General features: G+C 44.3%; 1 protein-coding gene and 1 long non-coding RNA gene across 3 annotated transcripts in view; both read right to left on the reverse strand.

Annotated features, from left to right (window-relative positions):
- Positions 1–862, reverse strand: part of LOC118017953 — a 4452-nt gene extending 3590 nt beyond the window's left edge. Inside the window, exon 1 of the long non-coding RNA XR_004681288.1 lies at positions 674–862. This is a non-coding gene — a long non-coding RNA (uncharacterized LOC118017953). The remainder of the gene's footprint in view (positions 1–673) is intronic.
- Positions 863–6109: 5247 nt separating this feature from the next.
- RECK (reversion inducing cysteine rich protein with kazal motifs) overlaps positions 6110–22341 on the reverse strand; it is a 73641-nt gene continuing 57409 nt past the window's right edge. For both annotated transcript variants that reach the window (XM_035016317.1, XM_035016318.1), the window contains 5 exons: positions 12780–12972; positions 11410–11620; positions 9549–9622; positions 8581–8736; positions 6110–7719 (listed from right to left, as the gene is read on the reverse strand). In XM_035016317.1, coding sequence (XP_034872208.1) covers positions 7498–7719; positions 8581–8736; positions 9549–9622; positions 11410–11620; positions 12780–12972 — 856 coding nt within the window. In that variant the 3' untranslated portion in view covers positions 6110–7497. The remainder of the gene's footprint in view (positions 7720–8580; positions 8737–9548; positions 9623–11409; positions 11621–12779; positions 12973–22341) is intronic.

Raw genomic sequence — 22341 nt, forward strand, 5'->3', positions numbered from 1 at the left:
GCTGTCTCTCCCTCTCTCGGTCAAATAAATAAAAACAAAATAAAATATTTAAAACAAAAAAAGAAGGTGCGGAGGGCCGGGCGTGTTCTCCATCAGGGAGGGTGGGCAGAGACGCCGCAAGATGGTGGCGCGAAGGGCCAGGAGAGGCCCCAGGAGGTGAGCGGGGTCAGGAAGGAAGAGCGCGCCGGGGGTCGCCTCCAGGGGGTGAAGCCGAGAGGCCCTCGCCATCTTGGGCGCCGCGCTGGAAAGAGTGGGCAGATGCCGCCACATTTCCTCCTCCTCCGACTCGGCGTTGCTCTGGACGGCTGTGCTGCTATCTTCTTTTTGCTCCACTTCCTTCCCCAAATTGACTTGGCTCCGCTCTCCCTCGGGGAGCTGCATTGTTACAGCAACGGGCTCCCTTGTCCTCGGGTTGGTGACCGGGTTCAGCAGATGGCGGGCGGAGGAAAGGGTGGTGCACGCAGGGCGCTCCTGTGTCCCGGGGACCACCTCACCGCTGCGGACTTAGGGGCCCTCGTAGCCCCCTGTTAAGGCTCACACCCGCACTCCCTGCAGTTTCTTACACTCTGCTTGCACCCTTGTAGATAGTCCCCTTATCAAGCCTTCCTCAAATGATCCTAATGGGGGGGGGCACCTGTTTTCCTGCTGGGCGGGGACCGACAGCAAAGCTTACCTGCGGGCTCACATCTCGGCGGAGTTCAGTGCCAGACTGGTAGGGGGAAGAGAGGTGAGGTGGTACTCAGGGAGAGCGTAGCATGTCACCTGATTACCTGGCACGGCTCTGGCCAAGCTGGGGTTTCCATCTGGCAGGAAAGTGCCAAACCAGCAGGGACAGCAGAGACACCCCAAATATGACACCAGGTTCCTGAACTTCCCCTCACAGGGCTGTGAGGTAACCAGCTCTGCCCCCTCGTGGACAGAGGAGGAACCCTGCCCCAATTAGAGATCTTCCTACAGAGAAGGCTCTAGAAGGATTCTGCGCTCACTGGTAGAAGGAGGGAGAGGAAGGTGCGTTGTGGGTAACTTTTTCCTTTGTTTATATTTCCAGGTATGGGGAATGCACGTGTTATTTTTTATAAGGAGAAAACAATACAGTGGACTTCATTTTGGAAAAATGAAAGTGTTTGGAGTTGGGAGCAGGGGTGTTAGCATGCTTCCCCATATGAAGGCTTCCTCCCTTTACCCTTGCCTCCCACTAGCCTAAGTTCCTGAGAATCTAACTTGACCTTAGACTTTGCATGTACTGTCTCTGTGCACCATTTTGCTGTGGGCCAGTGAGAGAACAAGGTGAAAAGCATTGTGTAAACCATCAATAAAAGTGCTAGAGAGATGTATCAGTTACTCTCATGATTCCTCTTTCTCCTTGGACTTGTCTATCAGACCCCACCTAGTGTGCCTGCCTTGTCAGTCTGACCTGACATTGAACCTAGTTCACTCTACCCACCCCCTGGTGTCCACCCTCGTGGAGCTCTCCCACATGGCTGGCTCCATCCCTGAGCAGCACAAATCCTGCTGGTTGCCTTGTGCCAGGGAAAGCCCAGACCTGGCCTCAGGCCTTGGCTTTGCTCTGACTTGCTATACGACCCTGGAATAGTACTTCTGTTCTCTGGGCCTGTTTCCCTCTATGTACAAAGTGGAAATCTACCCTCTAGCTCCAAAATTGCTGGATTTCAGGGAAAGGAATTTCCCTAGGAATGATGCCTCTGCTGTCCCTTCCCCTCAGCTGGCAGGGCTCACAACTCAGGCCTCTTCCACAGCTAGGAGACAGGGGGAGAGGAGTATCCTGGAGCAGGGCCTCCTCTCCCTTTGAGAAACAGAGCAGCCTGTATGGGGGTATGGGGGTTTGACTCCCACCAGCCCAGGGCTGAGGGAAAACCATTAAATCAAATGAAGGAAAAGAAAATCTCTTCTATGGATTTTGTGTCAAGGCCATCAGCATTGCTGGCAGGCTTAACTTCCTTCCCGCAGTGGAACTGAAACCGGCTGAGGCTAAACCCTGAGAATGGAGGCCAGGCCCAGGGGAAGCCTGGCACCTGGCCTGGCTCAGTTAATGTCTCCTCAGTAGAGTCCAGGATGTTCACAGGACAGAGGGAGAGGAAGCACCGCCTCATAACGAGATCAGGGGATGATCTCAAATCAAAGGTCTCTCATGCACACCAGAGCTATCCAGGTCAGTCAGAAGAACCGAGAGGGCGAGGGCAGAGGCTCTGGATGCCTTTCAAGGCCAGCACATCTCATCTGCTTGATACCTCCCCTTCCTAACTTGTCAGCTCCACTCTTCTGTTACTGGGACTCACGTGGACTCTCCTGCTTCTGTACCTTTGCTCATACTGTACCTTTTACCAAGAATGCATCTCCTAAAATCATCTGGCAAAGCCTTCCTGTTTCTCTCAGGCCCAGCTCAAATCCAACCCTCTCCAAGGAGCCTTCTGTCTTCTCCTTTCTCTCCTCCTCCTAACTCCTCCCAAGGCACACTAGACAGTGTACAGACGACTGTACAAACTACAATTAGATTACCTACTCCTGTTTTGTACAGGCAAACCATAACTAACCGCTGTGCCACTCAGATCTTAGGTGACAGACCTTCTTACCAGAAACAAATGTCCCAAAGCTTGTACTGAAGGTGTCCTAGGGACTGACTGATGCCAACAGTGACACCATGCCAAGCTCACCAACTCACTGAGAAGTGAGCTGACGCTGGAGGAGGGTGTGGGATTGAAGCTTCAAAATAACCCGGGAAGAGGCCTGAGAAATGAAATGAGGCTGTTTGGATAACGAGGTGATACTGATGATGTGGAGGCAGTGTTGATACGGGGTCCTACTACCTAGCTGCAGACAGGGGTCCACCGAGCATGGCTGAAGGCAGTTCCTAGAAAAGTAAAACTGTCTTCCTGTTTACACCCTAACAAGCTGAGCCTGCCGAGAGACTGGTTTTATCTGGAGGCAAATGCTGTTGGTGGCCTTTGCCTTCTTACTTGCCTTCCTGGACTTTGACTCCGCTTGGGCAGCAGAGTGTACAGACCCTGACTAGTAGCTAGGGGCCAGTCATGTAGGGCCGGGAATACGACCTGATCCTGGCCCAGGAGGCGCAAGGGACAACTGCTGAGGGGTTTCTGAGAAATAGTTTTCTTACTCGTAAGAGGCATTGGCAGCAAAAGGAGAAGGCGCTTGCGACTCTTGTCTTTCTTCTTGCTCAGAACGCTGTGCTCGAAGCTTAGCTTAGAGCTGAGACAACCACCAGGAAACCATGACAGAGCTGTGATCTCTGCCACGGACACAAAATGAGGAGGTGGTGGCGTGAGTGACATACCTGTGCTGTCCCTGTGCTATAGAAAAATGGTGACTTTGGAGTCAGGGTCATCCAGTGACAAGCCTTAAGCCTGGGTCCTCTGTCCTGGAGCCTTGGGAAGCTCCCTGATAGAGCTGGTTCCGAAGCGAGGCATCCAGGAAGCAAAAGAATCTTCCTCGAGTTGGCCTGTTTCTTTTTGCACGAATGGATTTAAATTTCCTGCACTCATCACAGACTGTCCTCTTTGTTCCCATTTTTGCTCTTGGTATAACAAATATATTATTATTAGTCACTTTGGATAATTCCCTTTCTCAGTAGGTCAGCCTTCAGAGCACCCCCGTGGTTGTCACTGGGCTCTGGTGGCTCACGGGTGTGTGCCCGGCCCGAGGGCGAGGCATTGCTGTGTGCTCTGGGCTGAACTGGTCTGGGGGCTAATGGCCTGTTAGAGAGATACACACACCCCAGGGGACACATCTGGCAGAAGGCCTCTTCTAGGAAAAAGGTTATTCCCTGAGAGAAATCCATTCCATCAGGTTGAGGTGGGACCAGAGCTCCCCTACCTTTCTTTCCTTCTCTACCACAGAGGTGGGCATGCGACCCAGGCTGGACCTAGGACTCTCTCAGGGTCCATTCCTGCCCAGTTACTTCCTGTAGACTGGACAGGGAGCGATTTCATTTGTTTTTCTAGTATCTTGGTTTCATTACCTATGGCCAGAGGAGCCTCTGGATCTTTCTCTGGAAACTACTTTTCATGTGGTTATCTCACCTTCTAAATTGTCCTCCTCCTGCAGAGTCCTCCCTGCTAAAATTATTGGGGCACAAGAACCTCCCCTCTCTGGGCGCCTGGGTGGCTCAGTCGGTTGAGCGACTGCCTTCGGCTCAGGTCATGATCCTGGAGTCCCTGGATCGAGTCCCGCATCGGGCTCCCTGCTCGGCAGGGGGTCTGCTTCTCCCTCTGACCCTCCTCCCTCTCATGCTCTCTGTCTCTCATTCTCTCTCTCTCTCTCTCTCTCTCTCTCTCTCTCTCTCTCTCGCAAAAAAAAAAAAAAAAAAAAAAAAGAACCTCGCCTCTCTCCCCCCACAGCCCCAGGCGTCTCCTACAGAATCCTGATTCGAGGCCTCTACCAGCCCGACACGCTGGGCCTTAGGCAGAATGCTGGAGAGCTAAGCAGCAGGGGCTGCATCCTGCAGCGTGCAAGTGAGGAGCATTATCTCCCCAGACTGATCTGACCTGGCCTTTTTTGCTCCTAACTGTCTTCAGAGTTCTCATGATTGTGTCATGAGAACAGGAGCGACCTGTAGATCTTTCCCTCCCTTAATATTCCCCTTCCCCCAAACCCAAGAACCTCTCTCATTTCTCTAGTTCCTTCCCCAAACTATGAAACTTCTACTCATTTTCTAATAAAAAATTTTTGTCCGTCCTGGCTATCCTGATGAGAAATGACTTCCATGGTGGACTTTATTATTGTTCCAAATACTCATGGTCCCTCCCCCAGCTCCATCCTTGCTGCCTCCCCCCAACACACACACTCACCCCAGAAGATTATACCTCCCTACCTTTTGAACTCAGGCGTGGCCATGTGAGTTGCTTGGGCCAGTAAGATGTAAACAAAATAACAGAATCACTTCTAAGCAGAGACCTAAGGGACAGCTGTGGTTCTGTCTCTTCTCCTCCTCCTTTTGTTGTTGTTATTTTGTTTTTTGGTTTAAACAACAGATACTTATTTTCTCAGAGATCTGAAGGCTGGAAGTCCAAGATCAAGGTGTCCGCAGGGTTGGTTTCTTCTGAGGCCTGTCTCCTTAGCTTGCAGATGGCTCCCATCTTGCTTTGCCCTCACATGGTCTTTCCTCTGTGCACACGCGTATCTCGGGCATGACGTTCCTGGTGCCACCATGCCGGGCTCAGGGGTATGCTCTCCACCTGATTTGTGCACAGGGCTGACCGAAGATGGAGATTTCAGCTAAGTGTCCAAAGTGAACTATGTCCTCTGTCCGGCAGGACCTGGCTCATCCACTCCATTTTCAGAATTATGACTTGGTGTCTGGGCTGAAGATCGAGTCAGCCAGCCACGCCTCCAGGTGAAACACCAACAGGTCTCCTAGTTCCTGCACAGGAATCTGCCACAGCTGGATGGAACCCGTGGTGGAGGAAGTGGTGACCTCAGCGGCCTATCCAGAACCCAGCAGGTGTCCGTTGTCAGCCTGGCCCTTAGCAGCACCTGTGCTGTCGACCCCGCCAGGACCAGCAGCCCAAGAGCAAGCTCCGAGCAGTTCCCTCAGAGCTCCAGCCTCTTTCCTCCCACTCTGTGAGGACACTGGAAGGGTCCCGGAGTGAAGACAGTGTAAAGCAGAAGTGCAGCTGACCCACGGTAAACACGTGATGGAAGTAAAATGTGAGCCTCTGTTGTTGTCAGCCATGGAGGTTTGGGGCCTTAGCCTCATGACTGATAGATCCTCTCAGGCTCTCATCAACAGGCCTTCCGTGTCCACAGCCCAGAGTTCCCTCTGCCCTCAGGATGTACCGTGGAGCTGCAACGCTGGGCCCAGAGCAGTGGGGAGTAGGACTGCCTCGTCTCTTGCTGGGTCTTGGAGGGCCTAAAGCTGGGATCTTTGTACTTGACTTCCTGCCACAGCGTGCCCTCTGGTCAAGCCTCGGTCTGGTCTGACCAGCCCCGTCCCAGCTGCCCTGCTCTCCTGGGGCCCTTGGCTTGGAATAATAAAACTCGCATAATTTCTTCTTCTAGAGCAAAGGACATAGCTTACCCAAGAGTGGTCAGTGGTTTCGTTTCAAATGTCCACACTGCTTGGAAGTACACATAATCATATAAAATTATTTTTATTAAAATAGAAAAGCTTTCCAGTATATTGCATTGAAGACATTTATATAGAAAAAGCAATTGCAACAAACATGCTACATCAGCACTGAGATATTCTGAAAGCTTTAAGTGCCCACTTTTAAACAATATTTTGGTATAATGAGCATACCCCTATATATTTCAAAGAGTACATATAATACTGAAAAAAATACTTCATGTAACATCTAAGTTTAGGTGCATACAAACAAGAAGCATTACATTGAATAGCTTATTTCAAACTGTGAAACACATTCAAAGTATTCAATTGCTTAGACAACATGCAAACACTTTAATACTTAGATTGACATTTTTAAATATATAAACCACAATTCTTTATAATTCTATATCAAAAAAGAAGTCAGACAGAACACTTACCCACACTGTGCATATCACAAAAAGCAATGTGTCTTCACGAACGGAAAGTACTGGGTTAACACACATGATTGTCATTTTACAAATATGGCTATTTACCTTCTTCATAATAAAATAGAAATATCATGTATTATTTACATGAACTACTAATTATTTCACTTTTTGGCAAGTATATAAGTAGCAGCAATTGGTTTAAAGATTGATATTTAAAAACTCTAAGTTTAACTCAGATGAATACCGAAGAATATACTTCTGGTTAATATAAAAATGCATAATGCAATATGCTTTGATGTGATATAACTTCTCCCCTTCGCAAAAGTCATACACACATTAGTAACCACTGAGCCTATTGCTTACAATGTATCTCGTAAATGCCATTTCCTTATCTGGCTTTGCTGAACACAATAGATGGGTTCTTGAATTAAATTTCTGTAAATTAAATTTGCCTGATGATTTATATGATAATTTCAAAGATGCATTATCCTTATTTCACACTCTAATAGCAGGCTCTTCACGGTGGCCCCTAGCTTCTAGACAGAGTAATTATCTGTAAACAAACACACACACACTAGGGGCACCTTAATACTTAAAGGAACTCTGAAATGAAATTTTTGGGTATGAAGCTTATAGTAAAATGAGTTCCTTTCTAAAAAGTGATCATCTCACTTACCAATGATACCAAATTTGTTTTACAGTGGCGGGGGGGGGAACCCATCTAATGAGCAAAGCATAAACTGTAAGGCAGTGATCCACCAAAAGAAGACATCCTCTTTTCATTAGTATTTGGAAGAACATATTTTAACATTTGTAAGAACAAAACAAAAACCCTAATATTGGCAGATTAAAAAAAATACTGTGTGGTGAACAGAGGTGACAAGTGCTTCTCCTTGGCCACCATTCAACTACAAACCAGGAGTCCTGCATGTCTTTCACAATGTAGAAAAACTCAATGGAGGAACATTTTGCACTTTTCACGGGTGGTCAGTTATGTGTCCAGACCATGTGCAAGGCAGGGCCCAGGCTGAGGAGGACGAGGCAGGAGGGGCAGGGGGCTCTGGCCTCGATGCCGGCTGATGGCACACTACTGGAGACCTGTACCTGGGAAATGATGAGGGCAGACAGAGGGACGTGGGACGCCAGCGTGGGGCTGTCGGAGTTGATGAGGGATTCGATCTTCTCTGCTTCTTTATTGCAGGCCTCAATCTGGGAGAGGAGAATCAGACTTTTTAAAGTCTACAACCACAGGACCCGTGAAATGGGCAAGTCAGACACAATCCACATATATTCTAACAGAGAATGTGCTTTCTCTGTCCTTGTTTAGCCAAAGTCACATTTTAATATAGTCTTACTTTATTACACCAATAGTAACAGCATCGATGGAAATTAAATCAGAAAAGGAATGATGCACAATGCCACTGCCCTTGCCACTTAGCCACATGCAGACATTACCTTCCCACAGTTAGACACAGTGAACTTTCAGGGCTTCCCTCCCCATCCCAGAGGAGAGCGAGGGGCTTTCCTCGGCTTCCTGATGTGGCATTGTACAATCCGCTTGTATTCACCCTTCACTTGAGCCCCCACTGTTTTGATACTGAACTTGGGCCCACAGAAGCGAGACTCACCTCTAGAGTATGAGGAAGAAAAATGGGGTCCATAAGACCAGTCCCGGTGGGCTTCTCCTCCCCACTGGGAGCAGGGGACAGGCATCTTCTCGTCCCCTGTCCCAAGGGGACAGGTATCTACTCCGGCTGTGTCACTGCATGACCTGTATCAGCCCCTTCCCTCCCTGGGCCCCAACAGCCTCATCTGTATGTAAGCAGATGCCTTCCATGTCTGCATGCTCTGAACAACCTCTCAGCCTCTCCACCCTGCCACTCCTTCACATCCTGCTGTCAGATATGTGCCCCGCCTCAGTCAGCTGGAAAACCTCACCTGGTACAGCTCTGTCCTTCTGAGACTGCCTTGCTTTTCTCCCTCCTGCCCTAGCTTTCCAAATGCCTCCATTTCCTACCCCCTCCTAAGTCCTCCAAACAAGAAGCCTGCACAATGCGTGCTGAACCCCACCTGTAAAGCTTTTGGATAATGATCGACAGGAATGATCAGGATTACAATTTCGGATTCAATGCTGAAGTATCCAAATACGTCACACTGCGGGACAGATACATGCATGCGGATTTTCTGAAGTATTTCCAGAACTGTTATTGGCTTTTTGTTTGTTACCTGGGAACAGAAAAAAAATTCCATTACCTGAATAAAAGAGGAATTCCTTATTACTGCCTAGGCTACCTTGCTACCTTGCCTATTGGAACCCCAAGTGTCAGGCCCCAAAAGGGGCCCTGCTGGCTGAATTCTAAATCTCCAGAATCCTTTCCAAAGGGCTTTTGTATTACTGCTGAGCTTTGTAGCCAAGATAAACACTCACCCAACCCCCACTCCCTTTTAAGGGACTGTTCTGAGTTGGGAGATTAAAGTCTTCCTATAAAAATACAGGTATTTGAATCCAAACGGGGATAATTTTCTAGGTAGTGGCAGGTGTTGGCTGCTACATTTCTGGAACCCTGTATCCACAGAAGTGGAGCAGAAGTGATGGTACATCAAAGGGAAAGGGGCAAAGCGGCCATGGGAAGGTGGCAGGTTCTGGAAGCAGCCCCCTGGAGGGATGGGGACTGAGGGCAGGCCGCCTTGAAACCATCTGGGCAACTACCAGTCTCTGGCTGCTTGGTTCTGCCTCGAGCTCTAACTCTACATACTCTGCAAGCAGGGGACCTTTTCTAAGGCAGGCTCAGGCTGTGTTGTGCACGGCAAGGTCACCAAACAGCCAGGGTGTAGAGGAAAGGAGCACAGGGTTGGGGGCCAGACAGCCTGTGCTCAAACCCTAGTTCCACTAGTTATGAGCTATATAGCTTTGGGCAAGTTGCTTTTCTGTGAATTACTTTCTTCCTCTATAAATGGGACAACGCATTCTACTCTATAGGATTATGAGAGGTTTATCAATCAGGTTTCAACAGTACCTGGCACATAGAGCAATTTACCTTCGCAATAGTATCCAGTTTTTCTTTGTCAAATAAAACTCTTAACATTCCAGCACATAATGGGCAACAAGCACCTGTATAACAGAAACCATTTTATGTGTGCTCAGAATTAGAAAATGAGAATTCAAAATAGTCGGTGAAATAACCAACCCTTCATTTTGTGTTAGGAGAGTTGTAGCTGTCCTCCCTGATGACTGTACTTTTAGATATGTTCCCTGACCAACAGGGATCTTATTATCTATACCTTTACCCAAATACTTCCTCCACCCCTGCTTTCATCCTTTACCACTTCTCAGGGAGACGCGTATGATGGTATGATAGCAGAGAGAGATAGCCTTTCAAGAGATGTGGGGCCTGGACCCTGCCCTGCCTCAAAACTCACTGTGATCCTAGGCAAGTGCTTTCCTGGGCCTTTGATTTCCTGTCTGCAAAACAAGGGAACAGATGTTTTAGGGATCCTGTGAGTGTTTGATTAAAATTTAATTTTAAAAATTATATTTAAGCTGTTAAAAAATGGTAACAAAATATGAGAACATGGTCTCCAGGAGGAAAGAGGCTTTGTTTTGCTCACTGCTGTGCCCCAGTGCCTAGAAGAGTCTCTGGCACACAGCAGAAGCTCGAGAAACATTTTATGAATCCAGGGCTGGAGGAATGAACTTGTCAGACTCCAGGTACCCTGTTCTGTGCAGAAGTGGGATAAAGTCTTTTCTGCTACCTCTGTTTAACTGAAAAGTACAGCACTCTAAGGTAAGTAGTTTAAGAAAACTGTTACTACTGGGGTGTCTGAGTGGCTCAGGTGGTTAAGCATCTGCCTTCAGCTCAGGTCATGATCCCAGGGTCCTGGGATCGAGCCCCACGTCGGGTTCTCTTCTCTGCGGGAGCCTGCTTCTCCCTCTCCCTGCCTCTCCCCCGGCTTGTACTCTCTGTCAAATAAATAAAATCTTAAAAAAAAAAAAAAAACCTTAAAAAAAAAAGAAAACTGTTACTACTTATAAGAGTCTGTATGAAACAAGACTTTCTTAATTACGTGCAACTAGATGCTAAGGCCAATCTAAGACCACTATCTTATGTTTCTCTCAATTTCAAATGTTTGTGTTCCTCAAAAGTACTTCAATTATTCATTCATTCATTACTCATTCTTTATTCATTAACTACTAATTCTTTGTTTGTTAACTTTATAATGAGTAAATTTTATGCATTTGAACTAATAACCATAATTTTAGTAATGAAATATCGCTTTAGCTATTTATATATTAGTGTTTGGTGGGACCTTGCCTGAAAAATTTTGCCATATTGTTTTATTTATTTATTTATTTAGGTGGATTTATTTTTAAGTAATCTCTACACTCAACGTGGGGCTCAGACTCACAAATCTGAGATCAAGAGTTGCATGCTCGTTTGACTGAGCCAGCCAGGCACCCCTGCTACATTGTTTTAAACCCAATCGACAAGATGATGTCTAAGGTAATCTATAGCTTTCTAAGGTGGACCCAGAATAATGCAACTAATCAGCATCAGGTAGAGCCAAAACTTTTTTTCTTAAGATTTTATTTATTTATTTAGAAAGAGAGAAAGAGAGATCACGAGCGGGGGAAGGGCAGAAGGAGAAGGAGAAAGAGAATCTCAAGTAGACTCCCGCGGAGCACGGAGCCTGACGCAGGGCTCAGTCTCACGACCCCAAGATTATGACCTGAGCCAAAATCAAGAGTTGGATGCCTACCCCACGGAGCCACCCAGGCGCCCCAAGCCAAGACTTCTTGAAAAATTTAAGTAAATGAGTCAGCTCTCTTTCTGAGTGACTCACTCCCTGGAGGTAGATAAGGAAGTCTTCCCAATCCCACCCCAAATACTGCCAGCCTACCTGGCGGGATGACAGGTTTGCACTCAGTCGCAGAGAGCGAAGGACACTTCACTGCAGCACATTCAGCGACAGAACTGTACTCTGAGAGGGCGCCAACAGCCTGGCAGGGCCCGTGGTAATCAACTGCTACGCGATCTGAGTAAGCAGCGCACACGCTACTGTAGGTCTCCCCGTTGTGCCCGCAGATGGGCTCTGTGGCTCTGCAGAAAGGCTGATGACAAAGCACATTTAGCCTATAAACCTCTATGGTACATTTTTTCTAACCAAGAGTACAGAATAGAAAGGAAAAAAGACACAGCTATAAATTCCTGGACCCTCTTAATTAAGCTCCTAAGGTCAGCTAAACTTTGGGTTGGGGTGGGGTCAATAGGGCTGTCTCAAGATGAATTGAAACGATTACTTTGCTGAGGCTCTCTAGGACATGGGTGCTCATTCCATGTGAACTGATAGGAGATACTGCCCCCGTTCACCCCAGACTTCTATCATTCCAGAACTACCTACCTGTTTGATGAAAACAAGATCAATCTCCATGCAAATTCAGAAGCCTTATCATTTCATGCTGGGTAGGGATAAGTAGAGGAGAGTGGAGAGATCAGTGGGGTGGAGACTCTGGACCCATCAGGTAGGTTAGGATAAGTAAGACAAAACTTGTAGCCAGTAAGAGGGAAGAAATAGGAAGAGAAGACTGGGAATTCAGAGTAGATGTTATCAGTGCACTTGGAACACAAGCTCTGAGGGAAAACACACCTAGGGAGACACGTTGAAGGCATTCTCCTGCCAGTGAAGACCAGGAAATGAGAAGCAATCATGTCAGGTGTTAGCTGGCTGGGGGCCGGGGGTGGGGGGGTGGGGGTGGGGCTGCAGTGGTGCGTGTGGGGTTGTCCTTGGGAGTATTTTTTTTGACATGAACCATAAAAGGCTGAGAGATAAACTGATGTAAAAAGACATTAAGTCTTCGAGAAATTTTCACTCACTCTTCTACGAGTGGGACTTTGGTGGAAAGAGTGGAAAAGGACTCTTCTTGGTGGCTTTAACTCGCATTCTCCTGGGCCATTTGCTAATGACAGCCACAGAAGGGGAAGTGAAAACGGTACTGATGCACCCAGGGGTGTGTAACTTTGCATTCTTTTCCTAATGGTGGGTGGCAGGAGGCCACTCTGTTCTTGCTTGTCCACTAGATGCCAAAGGTACCAACACAAGCAGGAGGGCCCTCCAGAGTTAGGAGAAAAAACCAGTCTTGGGATGGCTCATTTTAATTCTGTAGATTTGATAGGATTCACAGAAGACCCCCAAGTGGTCTTACTGCTGCTTCATCTGTAAAAGATCATAAACTAATTTTATGCTTGGGTTTGTCAGCCAAACAACTGTACCTGGCAAGGGCCTTTGTATAAGAGGCTTTGCCCCCTCTGGTACAAAGTGCAGAGATTGCTGTGTTCCATGTGGTTTGTGTCACAAACAGGATCGCGAACCTGGTCACAGGTGAGCTGTCTTGGCAAACACTCATATTGGCTACATCCAAATTTATCAAAAGTTGTCAGGCAGACTTGTGGTTTGGGTATGCATCTGAAAAACACAAATGCGGCACCATCAGCCAATGCTGGGAGGGGCAATGATGGGGCCAGTAAGGCACTGACGAGGCACAAGAGGTTGAGAAAAAAGCAAGAGCGAAATCCAAAACAGTCCCTATCCCCAGGAGCTTATGTAGAGTGGGAGAGTCAAGCATGCATATGAAGTGAGCGAGCAAGTTACACTCGAAATGCCCGTGGGAGTGAGTCACTCTGGTTCGGGAGCCTGGAGAAAGCAACAGGAGCAGGTGGTGTCCTGGCCGCCACCTGGGGGACTAGGGGGGCTGCCCAGGCCTGCCAGGCTGAGGGAGCAGCAAGAGCAAAGGTGCGCTGCGACTACAGTGCTGGGGGCAAAGGGGAGGTGACCCTGAGGGCAGGAGCCAAGGTCACAGGGATAGAAGTGGCAGCACATGAGGCCCATCGGGTGGGTTGGGGTCCAATGTTAGAGGCCTTTTAGTCAATAATAAATGAAGCATTTTCTGGGGTTTATTTCCAGCTTGGGTAATACGAGGCTGTCTTTTTTTTTTTTTTTTTTTAAAGATTTTATTTATTTATTTGAGAGAGAGAATGAGAGAGAACAGGGTCAGAGGGAGAAGCAGACTCCCTGCCGAGCAGGGAGCCCGATGCGGGACTCCATCCCGGGACTCCAGGATCATGACCTGAGCCGAAGGCAGTCGCTTAACCAACTGAGCCACCCAGGCGCCCAATACGAGTCTGTCTTAAGAGAAGGCTTCACAGTATGAGCTGAAAAGCTCAGGCTCCTGTGCTTACAGGCTGAGGACCTGCCACTGGCTGGTCGTGAATCACGGACAGCGTGCCACCCCCTGGAAGCTGGGTTTTCCTAGTAACATCAGGACCTTGCCTCATTCTCAGTTCCTGAACTTCCTCGGAGGGTTTGGGGATGATAGCTCTTCTTTAGACTTTTCTGCTCTTTCATTTCTACATTGGGCATTTATAACTTTCCTATACGGAGACCTATTAAAATGTGGAGCTTTCACTGGGCATTTGAAATACCAGGATACATAAATGTTAGTCTGTAAAACAAAAGGAGAAGAATATAGCAGCTAGCATTATTTTAATTTCAAAGGAAATGACCTCTACTCTCTTTAGGGATAAGCCTCCTGCTCTGAAATGACCACCACCACCATCACTACTACTACCACCTACAGTCACCTTTTCTGACAGGATTTAAAATTAGAATGCATGCAGTTATGGGTTTTTTTTGGAAATTTAAGACATCTGAAAAAAAATAATGGAAAAGAATATTTAGAACTTCCTTATCTATTAACATGGAAGGGATGAGAACCAAGAATATCAGGAGACATTTGGTAATTTTGGAAGGAAAAACTTTATCAATTTGAGTATAGAGAAATAAGATCAATTGGAAAGTTGAGAATCCGGGGGCTAAGTTAAACATGATCAGGGCAGGGACTCTGTCTTGCTTAGTGCTGTGTCCTAGTGTTTAGAAAGATGGCTGGTACATCAGTAGATATTTGATGAATGAACACAACTTCATATTTTTTAAACAATTATTTTTTGAACAGATAACACAAGCCCATGGTGAAATTGGAAAGATAGAAAATCGTATACAGTGCAAAAGTAGTCTGCCACCTACTCTTCCATCCCAGCCGTCGCCACCCCCCAAGACAGCTGCTATTGTCAATTTCTTGTTTAGTCTTCCCGAGATCCCTTATGTAAGTATAAACATTTATATATGCTGAGTCATGAGTATGTGCATTTAAAATTTTGATAGGCTTGGACAAATTGCCCTCCATAGAAGATGTACCAACCTTCCCTTCAACCCCCTTCTTGTATGGGAGTGGATTCCTTACATTATGTTACCAAAATTTTTATCTTTGCCAGTCTGGTAGAAAGAAAATGGTATATAGTTGTAGGTTTTTTGTTTTTTGTTTTTTTTAAGATTTTTTTATTTATCTATTTGACAGCAAGAGAGAGACAGTGAGAGCAGGAACACAAGCAAGGGGAGTGGGAGAGGGAGAAGCGGGCCTCCCGTGGAGCAGGGAGCCCGATGCAGGGCTCGATCCCAGGACCCTGGGATCATGACCTGGGCCGAAGGCAGACGCTTAATGACTGAGCCACCCAGGCGCCCCTACAGCTGTAGTTTTAATTTAATTTACATCTCTCTTAATATGAGAAAGATGAAACACTGTGGTACACTGGCTGGATGTACATCAAATTCATTTAATTTTCTTCCTGGGCACACATCTAGATTATGTTTCCCAGGCTCCCTGGCAATAGTTGTGGCCAAATGATTGAGTTCTGACAGGGGAGTGTGGCTGGAAGTAGAGGTGAATGTCACTTTTACACCTGGCCTATGAAAGCTTCTCAAGAGCAACCTTCACCAACAACTTAACATAAAAATGGGCAAAAATTAAAAAACCTAATAGAAAAATGAACCAAAGATACAAACATAGAAAAACAAATAGTTATTAAACATTTGAAACTAGGCTTTTATTAGAGTAACTCCAGCTAGTGTATACAAACCCCGAAGTATCAGGACTTTAATATAAGTTCAAATACAATCCATTTGTGCGTTCAGCAGGTGGATTTCTACATAGTGATTCAGAAACTTAAGATCCCTCCGTCTAGTGACTCCCAGCTCCTACAGAATCATAGTCCTCTATACCTTCTGTCTGGCCAGCAGATATTAGGTTGTTGATTTTTTCATGTTGATTTGTAGGGACTCCTTATACTGTAAGGAGATCAGCCCTTTCTCCGTGATATTCTTTCCAGTTTGTCATTTCTTACCATGCAGAAAATTTTCATTTTCTTGTAGCTGCAATTTTCAATCTTTTCTTTTTATATTGGTTATGTATTATACCCAGCATAACCTTCCCACTTTGAGATTTTTTTGTTTTATTACAAGAGCAAAACAACCTTATTCAGAAGGGTTAGCTAATAGAGAAAACAAATGAACAAATAACAAAACAACCCTCAAGTCACCTCCCAATACAATTATATCATCCTATCAGCTTATTTCTTATGCCCAGGATCCTGTCTTCTTTCCATAGGAACTTTTTGGGCTTAGTTTTCATTGTATAAACTTTGCCAGATGGGTGACCAATTCTCTGCCATTTCTTTTAGTATGTGTGAGAATGGGTGACCAATTCTCTTTGTCATTTCTTTTAGTATGTGTGAGAATCTTCCCCTCGCTCCATCCTGCATCAGGTTTTTCAGGACGGAGAAGCAATTGCTTATTCTCCACAACATCCTTTATAAGGAAAGGAAGCATCCTGTTCAGGTCTCTGAGGCAGCTAGTGAAAACTCCTGTTCTAGAAGCCTAAATCTAAGAGAGTCAGCAGGACTCGTGCCCTATGGCTACCATATACAGAAACCCATCATTAAGGTAGATCCACTGCACTCTGAGCTCATGGGGAAACTGCAGAGGAAGGAGCCCCTAAACAAATAACGTCACATAAAACTGAAGTTGCATTTCCAGAGATTTCTCATGTCCAATCCCTAAAATGGAGGTAGATAAGTAGAAAAAAATTTCCACTACTATCAGGCATAAATAGCTAATAATAAGAATACATCCATTTCTCTCATCTTGTCTGCTACCATTCTGTGCCTCACACTTTCTGTTTCGGTCTTATAGAACTGCTATAGCTCCCAGGAGACACCATGCTATTTCCTCATTTCTAGCAGCCAAGATCTTTGCTCCTGTTGTTCTCTCTGCCTTCACCAACACCACCCTCCACTGTCAACCTTGCTGGCAACCTCCTCCTCGTCTTCTTAGCTGATTATCACATCCTCCAGAGGTTTTCCCAGGCTTCCCCCAGGCTGCATGAACTCCACTTCTGGGCCCCAAATCATAGCATGTTATCAAGGAGCTTTACATGGCTCTTTCCCTGTAGACTGCAAACTCTTCAGGGCAGAGGTCTTCTTAATTCATTTTTGTATTTCAGTGTCTGGTATACAATAGATGCTTAGTAAGTGGTGGTCTTCAGTTGAAAAAGATGAGGAGTGATTGGGGAAGATGGCGGTAGAGTAGGAAGACCCTAGGCTCACCTCATCTCACAAATACACTAGATAACTATCAAACCATCCTAAATACTCTGGAAATTGATCTGAAGACTAGCAGAACAAACTCCACAACTAGAAGTAAAGAAGAAGGTAGGAAGTGCAGAGACATGGCTTGGAAGAGAAATGGATCATGGCCCCTGTGGTGGTGGGGCAGTCACAGTTGCAGAGAAAGGTGAGAGACAAACCAGCACACAGGGGAGTGCATGGGGAAAAACAAATCCCCATAACAATTGGCTTGGAAAGCAAGAGGGCCTGAATTTCTTGAGTTCTTGGAACCAATGGGGCTTAAAGCCTGGAGTTTTAAAGGTCAGCGTGCTTGGCTCTGAGAGAGCTCAGAGGACATTGGGGCTGCTCTTGAAGAAAAGGCAGGGCCAACAGCTCAGAGACATACAGTGTGGAAACAGCAATCTGAAGAGCACCTGGGGCACACAGTAGGGAGGTTATTCACTCATCTCAGGATGTGTCCCAGAGAGACAGCATTCACAGACACCTCCAAGGAAAAAAGGAGCTGGCAGGCACCATTTCCCTCCCCTGCCTCTCAGCATAAGCACAGGGCCACCTTCAGGAACCAGTGCAGCACCAACACTCGCTACTTTACTTGCTTAAACCAAGCCCGACCCCATCATGTTCTGCAGAACTGCCCCTTCCAGTAACAACTGCCTGAGTCCCAGTGTGGCAGGGCCCCTCCTCCAGAAGACCAGCCCAAACCCCTGCTCACACTGCATCTCCCCATGTGGGAGTTTTGCAGAGCCTAGGTTCTAGTAGCAGTGGTGACAGGTCTCATTTCACAAACAGACCCAAGCACACCTGGTTAAAATGCCCCACATTCAGGCCAGGATCAAACACTGCCCACAACAGGCGGAGAGGCTCTGCAGATGACTGGCCTGAAGGACAAAGTGGTCAGGACACAACAGCAGAGCACACGCAGCACACATTGGAGACACTCCCAGAAGCGCCAGGCCCTGGGGAACAGGGGACACTATACTGCAGGGCACTACAGGACTTCTTCATAAAGCCATTACTCTCAACATAGAAAAACAAATAGTTATTAAACATTTGAAACGAGGCTTTTATTAGAGAACAGGGGATGTAGTTGACATTCTAACACACAGAGACTTGGACAAAATGAGAAGACAGAGAAATTTGTCCTAAATGAAAGAATAGGACAAGGCGACGGCCAGAGATCTAAGCAAAACAGACATAAGTAACATGTTGATGGATAATTTAAAGCAATGATCAGATGGATACTCACTGGACTTGAGGAAAGGGTGGAGGACATCGGTGAGACACTTAATGCAGAGATAAGGAATAACATAGAGATAAAGGGCTCAATAAACGAAATGAAAAACCCATTTGATGGAACGAACAGCAGGCTGGAAGAAGCAGAGGAATGAATTAATGACCTAGAAGACAGAGTAATGGAAAGTAATCAACCTTAACAAAAGAGAGAAAAGAGAATTATGCAAAATGAGAAAAGACTTGGGGAACTCAGTGACTCCATCAAACATAATTACATTCATGCTATAGGAGTCCCAGAGGAAGAAGAGAGAAAAAGGGATCAGAGAATTTATTTGAAGAAATAACAGCTGAAAATTTCTCTAATCTGGGGAAGGAAACAGATATCTAGATCCAGGAGGCACAGAGAACCCCCAACAAAATCAATAAAAGCAGATCCACACCAAGACATACTGTAATTAAAATGCCAAACACAGTGATAAAGAAAAAAATACTAAAAGCCACAAGACAAAAGAAGACAGTTACATAGGAAAGAAACATCATAAGGCTATCAATGGATTTTTCAGTAGAAACTTTCCAAGCCAGAAAGGAGTGGCATAATATATTCAAAGTGCTGAATGGAAAAAAACTTGCAGTCAAGAATATCCAGCAAGGCTATCATTCAGAATAGAAGGAGAGGTAGAGCTTCCCAGACAAACAAAAACTAAAGGAGTTCATGACCACTAAACCAGCCCTACAAGAAATATTAAAGAGTATTCTTTGAGTGTAAAGATCAAAAATTACAGTATGAAGGTAGAAAAAACAAAAGGAGTAAAAAATGAGTATTTCTGTAAAAAAATCAAAGAACTCACAAAAGTAAAATGATGTAATATATGACATCATATACCTAAAATGTGGGGAGGAAAGGAGTAAAGAATGAGTTCAAACTTAAATGACCATCAACTTAATATAGACTGCTGTATGCAGACAATGTTATATACAAACCTAATGGTAACCACAATTCAAAAACCACTAATAAATATGCAAAGAATAAAGAGAAAGAAATCCAAATACATCATTAAAGAAAACCAGCTAACGAGAGAAAGACAAGAAAGGATCAGGGAAATCTTCAGAAACCACCACAATAAATGGCAATAAGTACATATCTATCAATAATTACTTTGCATGTAAATGAACTAAATGCTCCAATCAAAGGACATAGGCTGATAGAATGGATAAGAAAACAACCCATCTATATACTGCCTATAAGAGACTCATTTTAGACCTAAAGACACCTGTAGATTCAAAGTAAGGGGATAGAGGAACATTTATCATGCAAATGGATGTCAAAAGCCAGAGTAGCAATACTTATATCGGACAAAATAGACTTTAAAACAAAGACTGTAACAAGAGACAAAGAAGGACACTATATAATAATAAAAGGTACAATCCAATAAGAAGATAAAACAATTATAATTATGCATTCAACTTGGGAGCACCCAAATACATATAATAGTTAATAACAAACAAACATAAAGGAACTAATTGATAATAATACAAAGTAGGGGACTTTAACACCCCCACTGAAATCAATAGACAGATCATCTAAACAGAAAATCAACAAGGAAACAATGGCTTTGATGACACACTGGACCAGTGCAGATGGCACATTCTCCAGAACAGATCACATATCAGGCCACAAAACAAGCCTCAACAAATTTAAAAAGACTGAAGTTATACCATACGTCTTTTCTGACCCAATGCTATGAACCTAGAAGTTAACCACAAGAAAAAATCTGGAAAGACCACAAATGCATGGGGGTTCAGTAACATGCTACTAAAAATGAATGGGTCAATCAGGAAATAAAAGAAGAAATAAAAAAGTACATGGGAACAAATGAAAATGAAAACACAGTGGTCCAAACCCTTTGGGACACAGCAAAAGCGGTTCTAAGAGGGAAATTTATAGCAATACAAGCTTACCTCAAGAAGCAGGAAAAATCTCAGATAAACAACCTAATCTTACACCTAAACCAGCAGAAGGAAGGAAATAATAAGGATTAGAGCAGAAATAAGTTATATAGAAACTAAAATAAACAAAAAACCAAAAACCAATACAACAGATCAATGAAACCAGGAGCTAGTTAAAAAAAAAAAAAGATCAATTACATTGAAAAACTTCTAGCTAGACTTAACCAAGAAAGAAAGGGAAAGGACCCAAATAAATAAAATCACAAGTGAGGAGAAATAACAATAAACACCACAGAAATACAAACCATTATGAGAATATTATGAAAAACGATATGCCAACAAATTGGAGAACCCAGAAATGGATAAATTCTTAAAAACATATACCTACCAAAACTGAAACAGGAAGAAATAGAAAATTTGAACAGACTGATTACCAGCAAAGAAACTGATTCAGTAATTTAAGAACTCCCAATAAACAACAGTTCAGGACCAGATGGCTTCATAGGCGAATTCTACCAAACATTTAATGAGGAGTTAATACCTATTCTTCTCAAACTATCCCAAAAAATAGAGAAGGAAGGAAAACTTCTAAATTCATCCTATGAGGCCAGCACTACCCTAATGCCAAAACCAGATAAAGATACCACAAAAAAGAGAACTACAGGCCAATGTCTGTGATGAACATAGATGCAAAACCCTCAACAAAATACTAGCAAACTGAATCCAAAAATACATTTAAAAAATCATACACCACAATTAAGTGGGATTTATTCCTGAGTTGCAAGGGTGGTTCAATATTCGTAAATCAATCAAATGATGCATCACATCACTCAGAAAGGATATGAACCACATGATCATTTCAGTAGATGCAGAAAAAGCATTTGACAAAGTACAACATCCATTCATGAGAAAAACCCTCAACAAAGGTTTAGAGGGAACATAACTCAACATAGTAATGGCCATATATGAAAAACCCACAGCAACATCCTCCTCAATGGTGAAAAACTGAGAGCCTTTCCCCTAAGGTCAGGAACAAGACAAGGATGACCGCTCTCATCACTTTTATTCAACTTTGTATTGGAAGTCCTAGCCACAACAATCAGACAACAAAAAGAAATAAAAGGCATCTAAATCAGTAAGGAAGAAAGACTTTCACTATTTGCAGATGACATGACACTATACATAGAAGACCAGAAAGACTCCGCCAACAAACTGCTAGAACTGATACACAAAATCAATAAAGTTCCAAGATACAAAATCAATTTACAGAAATCTGTTGCATTTCTATACACCAATAATGAAGTAGCAGAAAGAGAATTAAGAAAACAATCCCACTTAAAATTACACCAAAAATAATAAAGAATAATAATATAATATAATAAAGGAATAAACCTAACCAAAGAGGTAAAAGACCCGTACTCTGAAAACTATAAAACACTGATGAAAGAAATTGAAGATGACACAAAGAAATGGGAAGACATTCCATGCTCATGGATTGGAAGAACAAGTACTGTTAAAATGTCTATATTAACCAAAGCAATCTAAACATTTAATGTAATCCCTATCAAAATACCAATAGCATTTTTCACAGAACTAGAACAAATAATCCTAAAATGTTTATGGAACCACAAAAGACCCTGAATAGCCAAAACAATCTTGAAAAGCAAAGCAGAGCTAGAAGCATCACAATTCTAGACTTCAAGTTATACTACAAAGCAGTAATCAAAACAATATAGTACTGGCACAAAAATAGACACATAGATCGATAAATAGAAAATCTAGAAGTAAGCACACAATTATATGGTCAATTAATCTTTGACAACGCAGGAAAGAATATCCAATGGGAAAAAGACAGTCTCTTCAATAAATGGTGTTGTGAAAATTGGACAGCAACATGCAGGAGAAAGAAACTGGACCACATTTTTACACCATACACAAAAATAAATTAAAAATGGATTTAAGACCTAAATGTGAGACCTGAAACCATAAAAATCCTAGAAGAGAACACAGGCAGTAATTTCTCTGACATCAGCTGTAGCAACTTTTTTCTAGATGGGTCCCTTGAGGCAAGGGAAATAAAAGCAAAAACAAATTATTTGGACTACATCAAAATAAAAAGCTTCTGCACAGCAAAGGA

The sequence above is a fragment of the Mirounga leonina genome, unplaced genomic scaffold, assembly GCF_011800145.1.
Source record: "Mirounga leonina isolate KUSES-001 unplaced genomic scaffold, KU_Mleo_1.0 Mir_170, whole genome shotgun sequence".
Taxonomy (NCBI): domain Eukaryota; kingdom Metazoa; phylum Chordata; class Mammalia; order Carnivora; family Phocidae; genus Mirounga; species Mirounga leonina.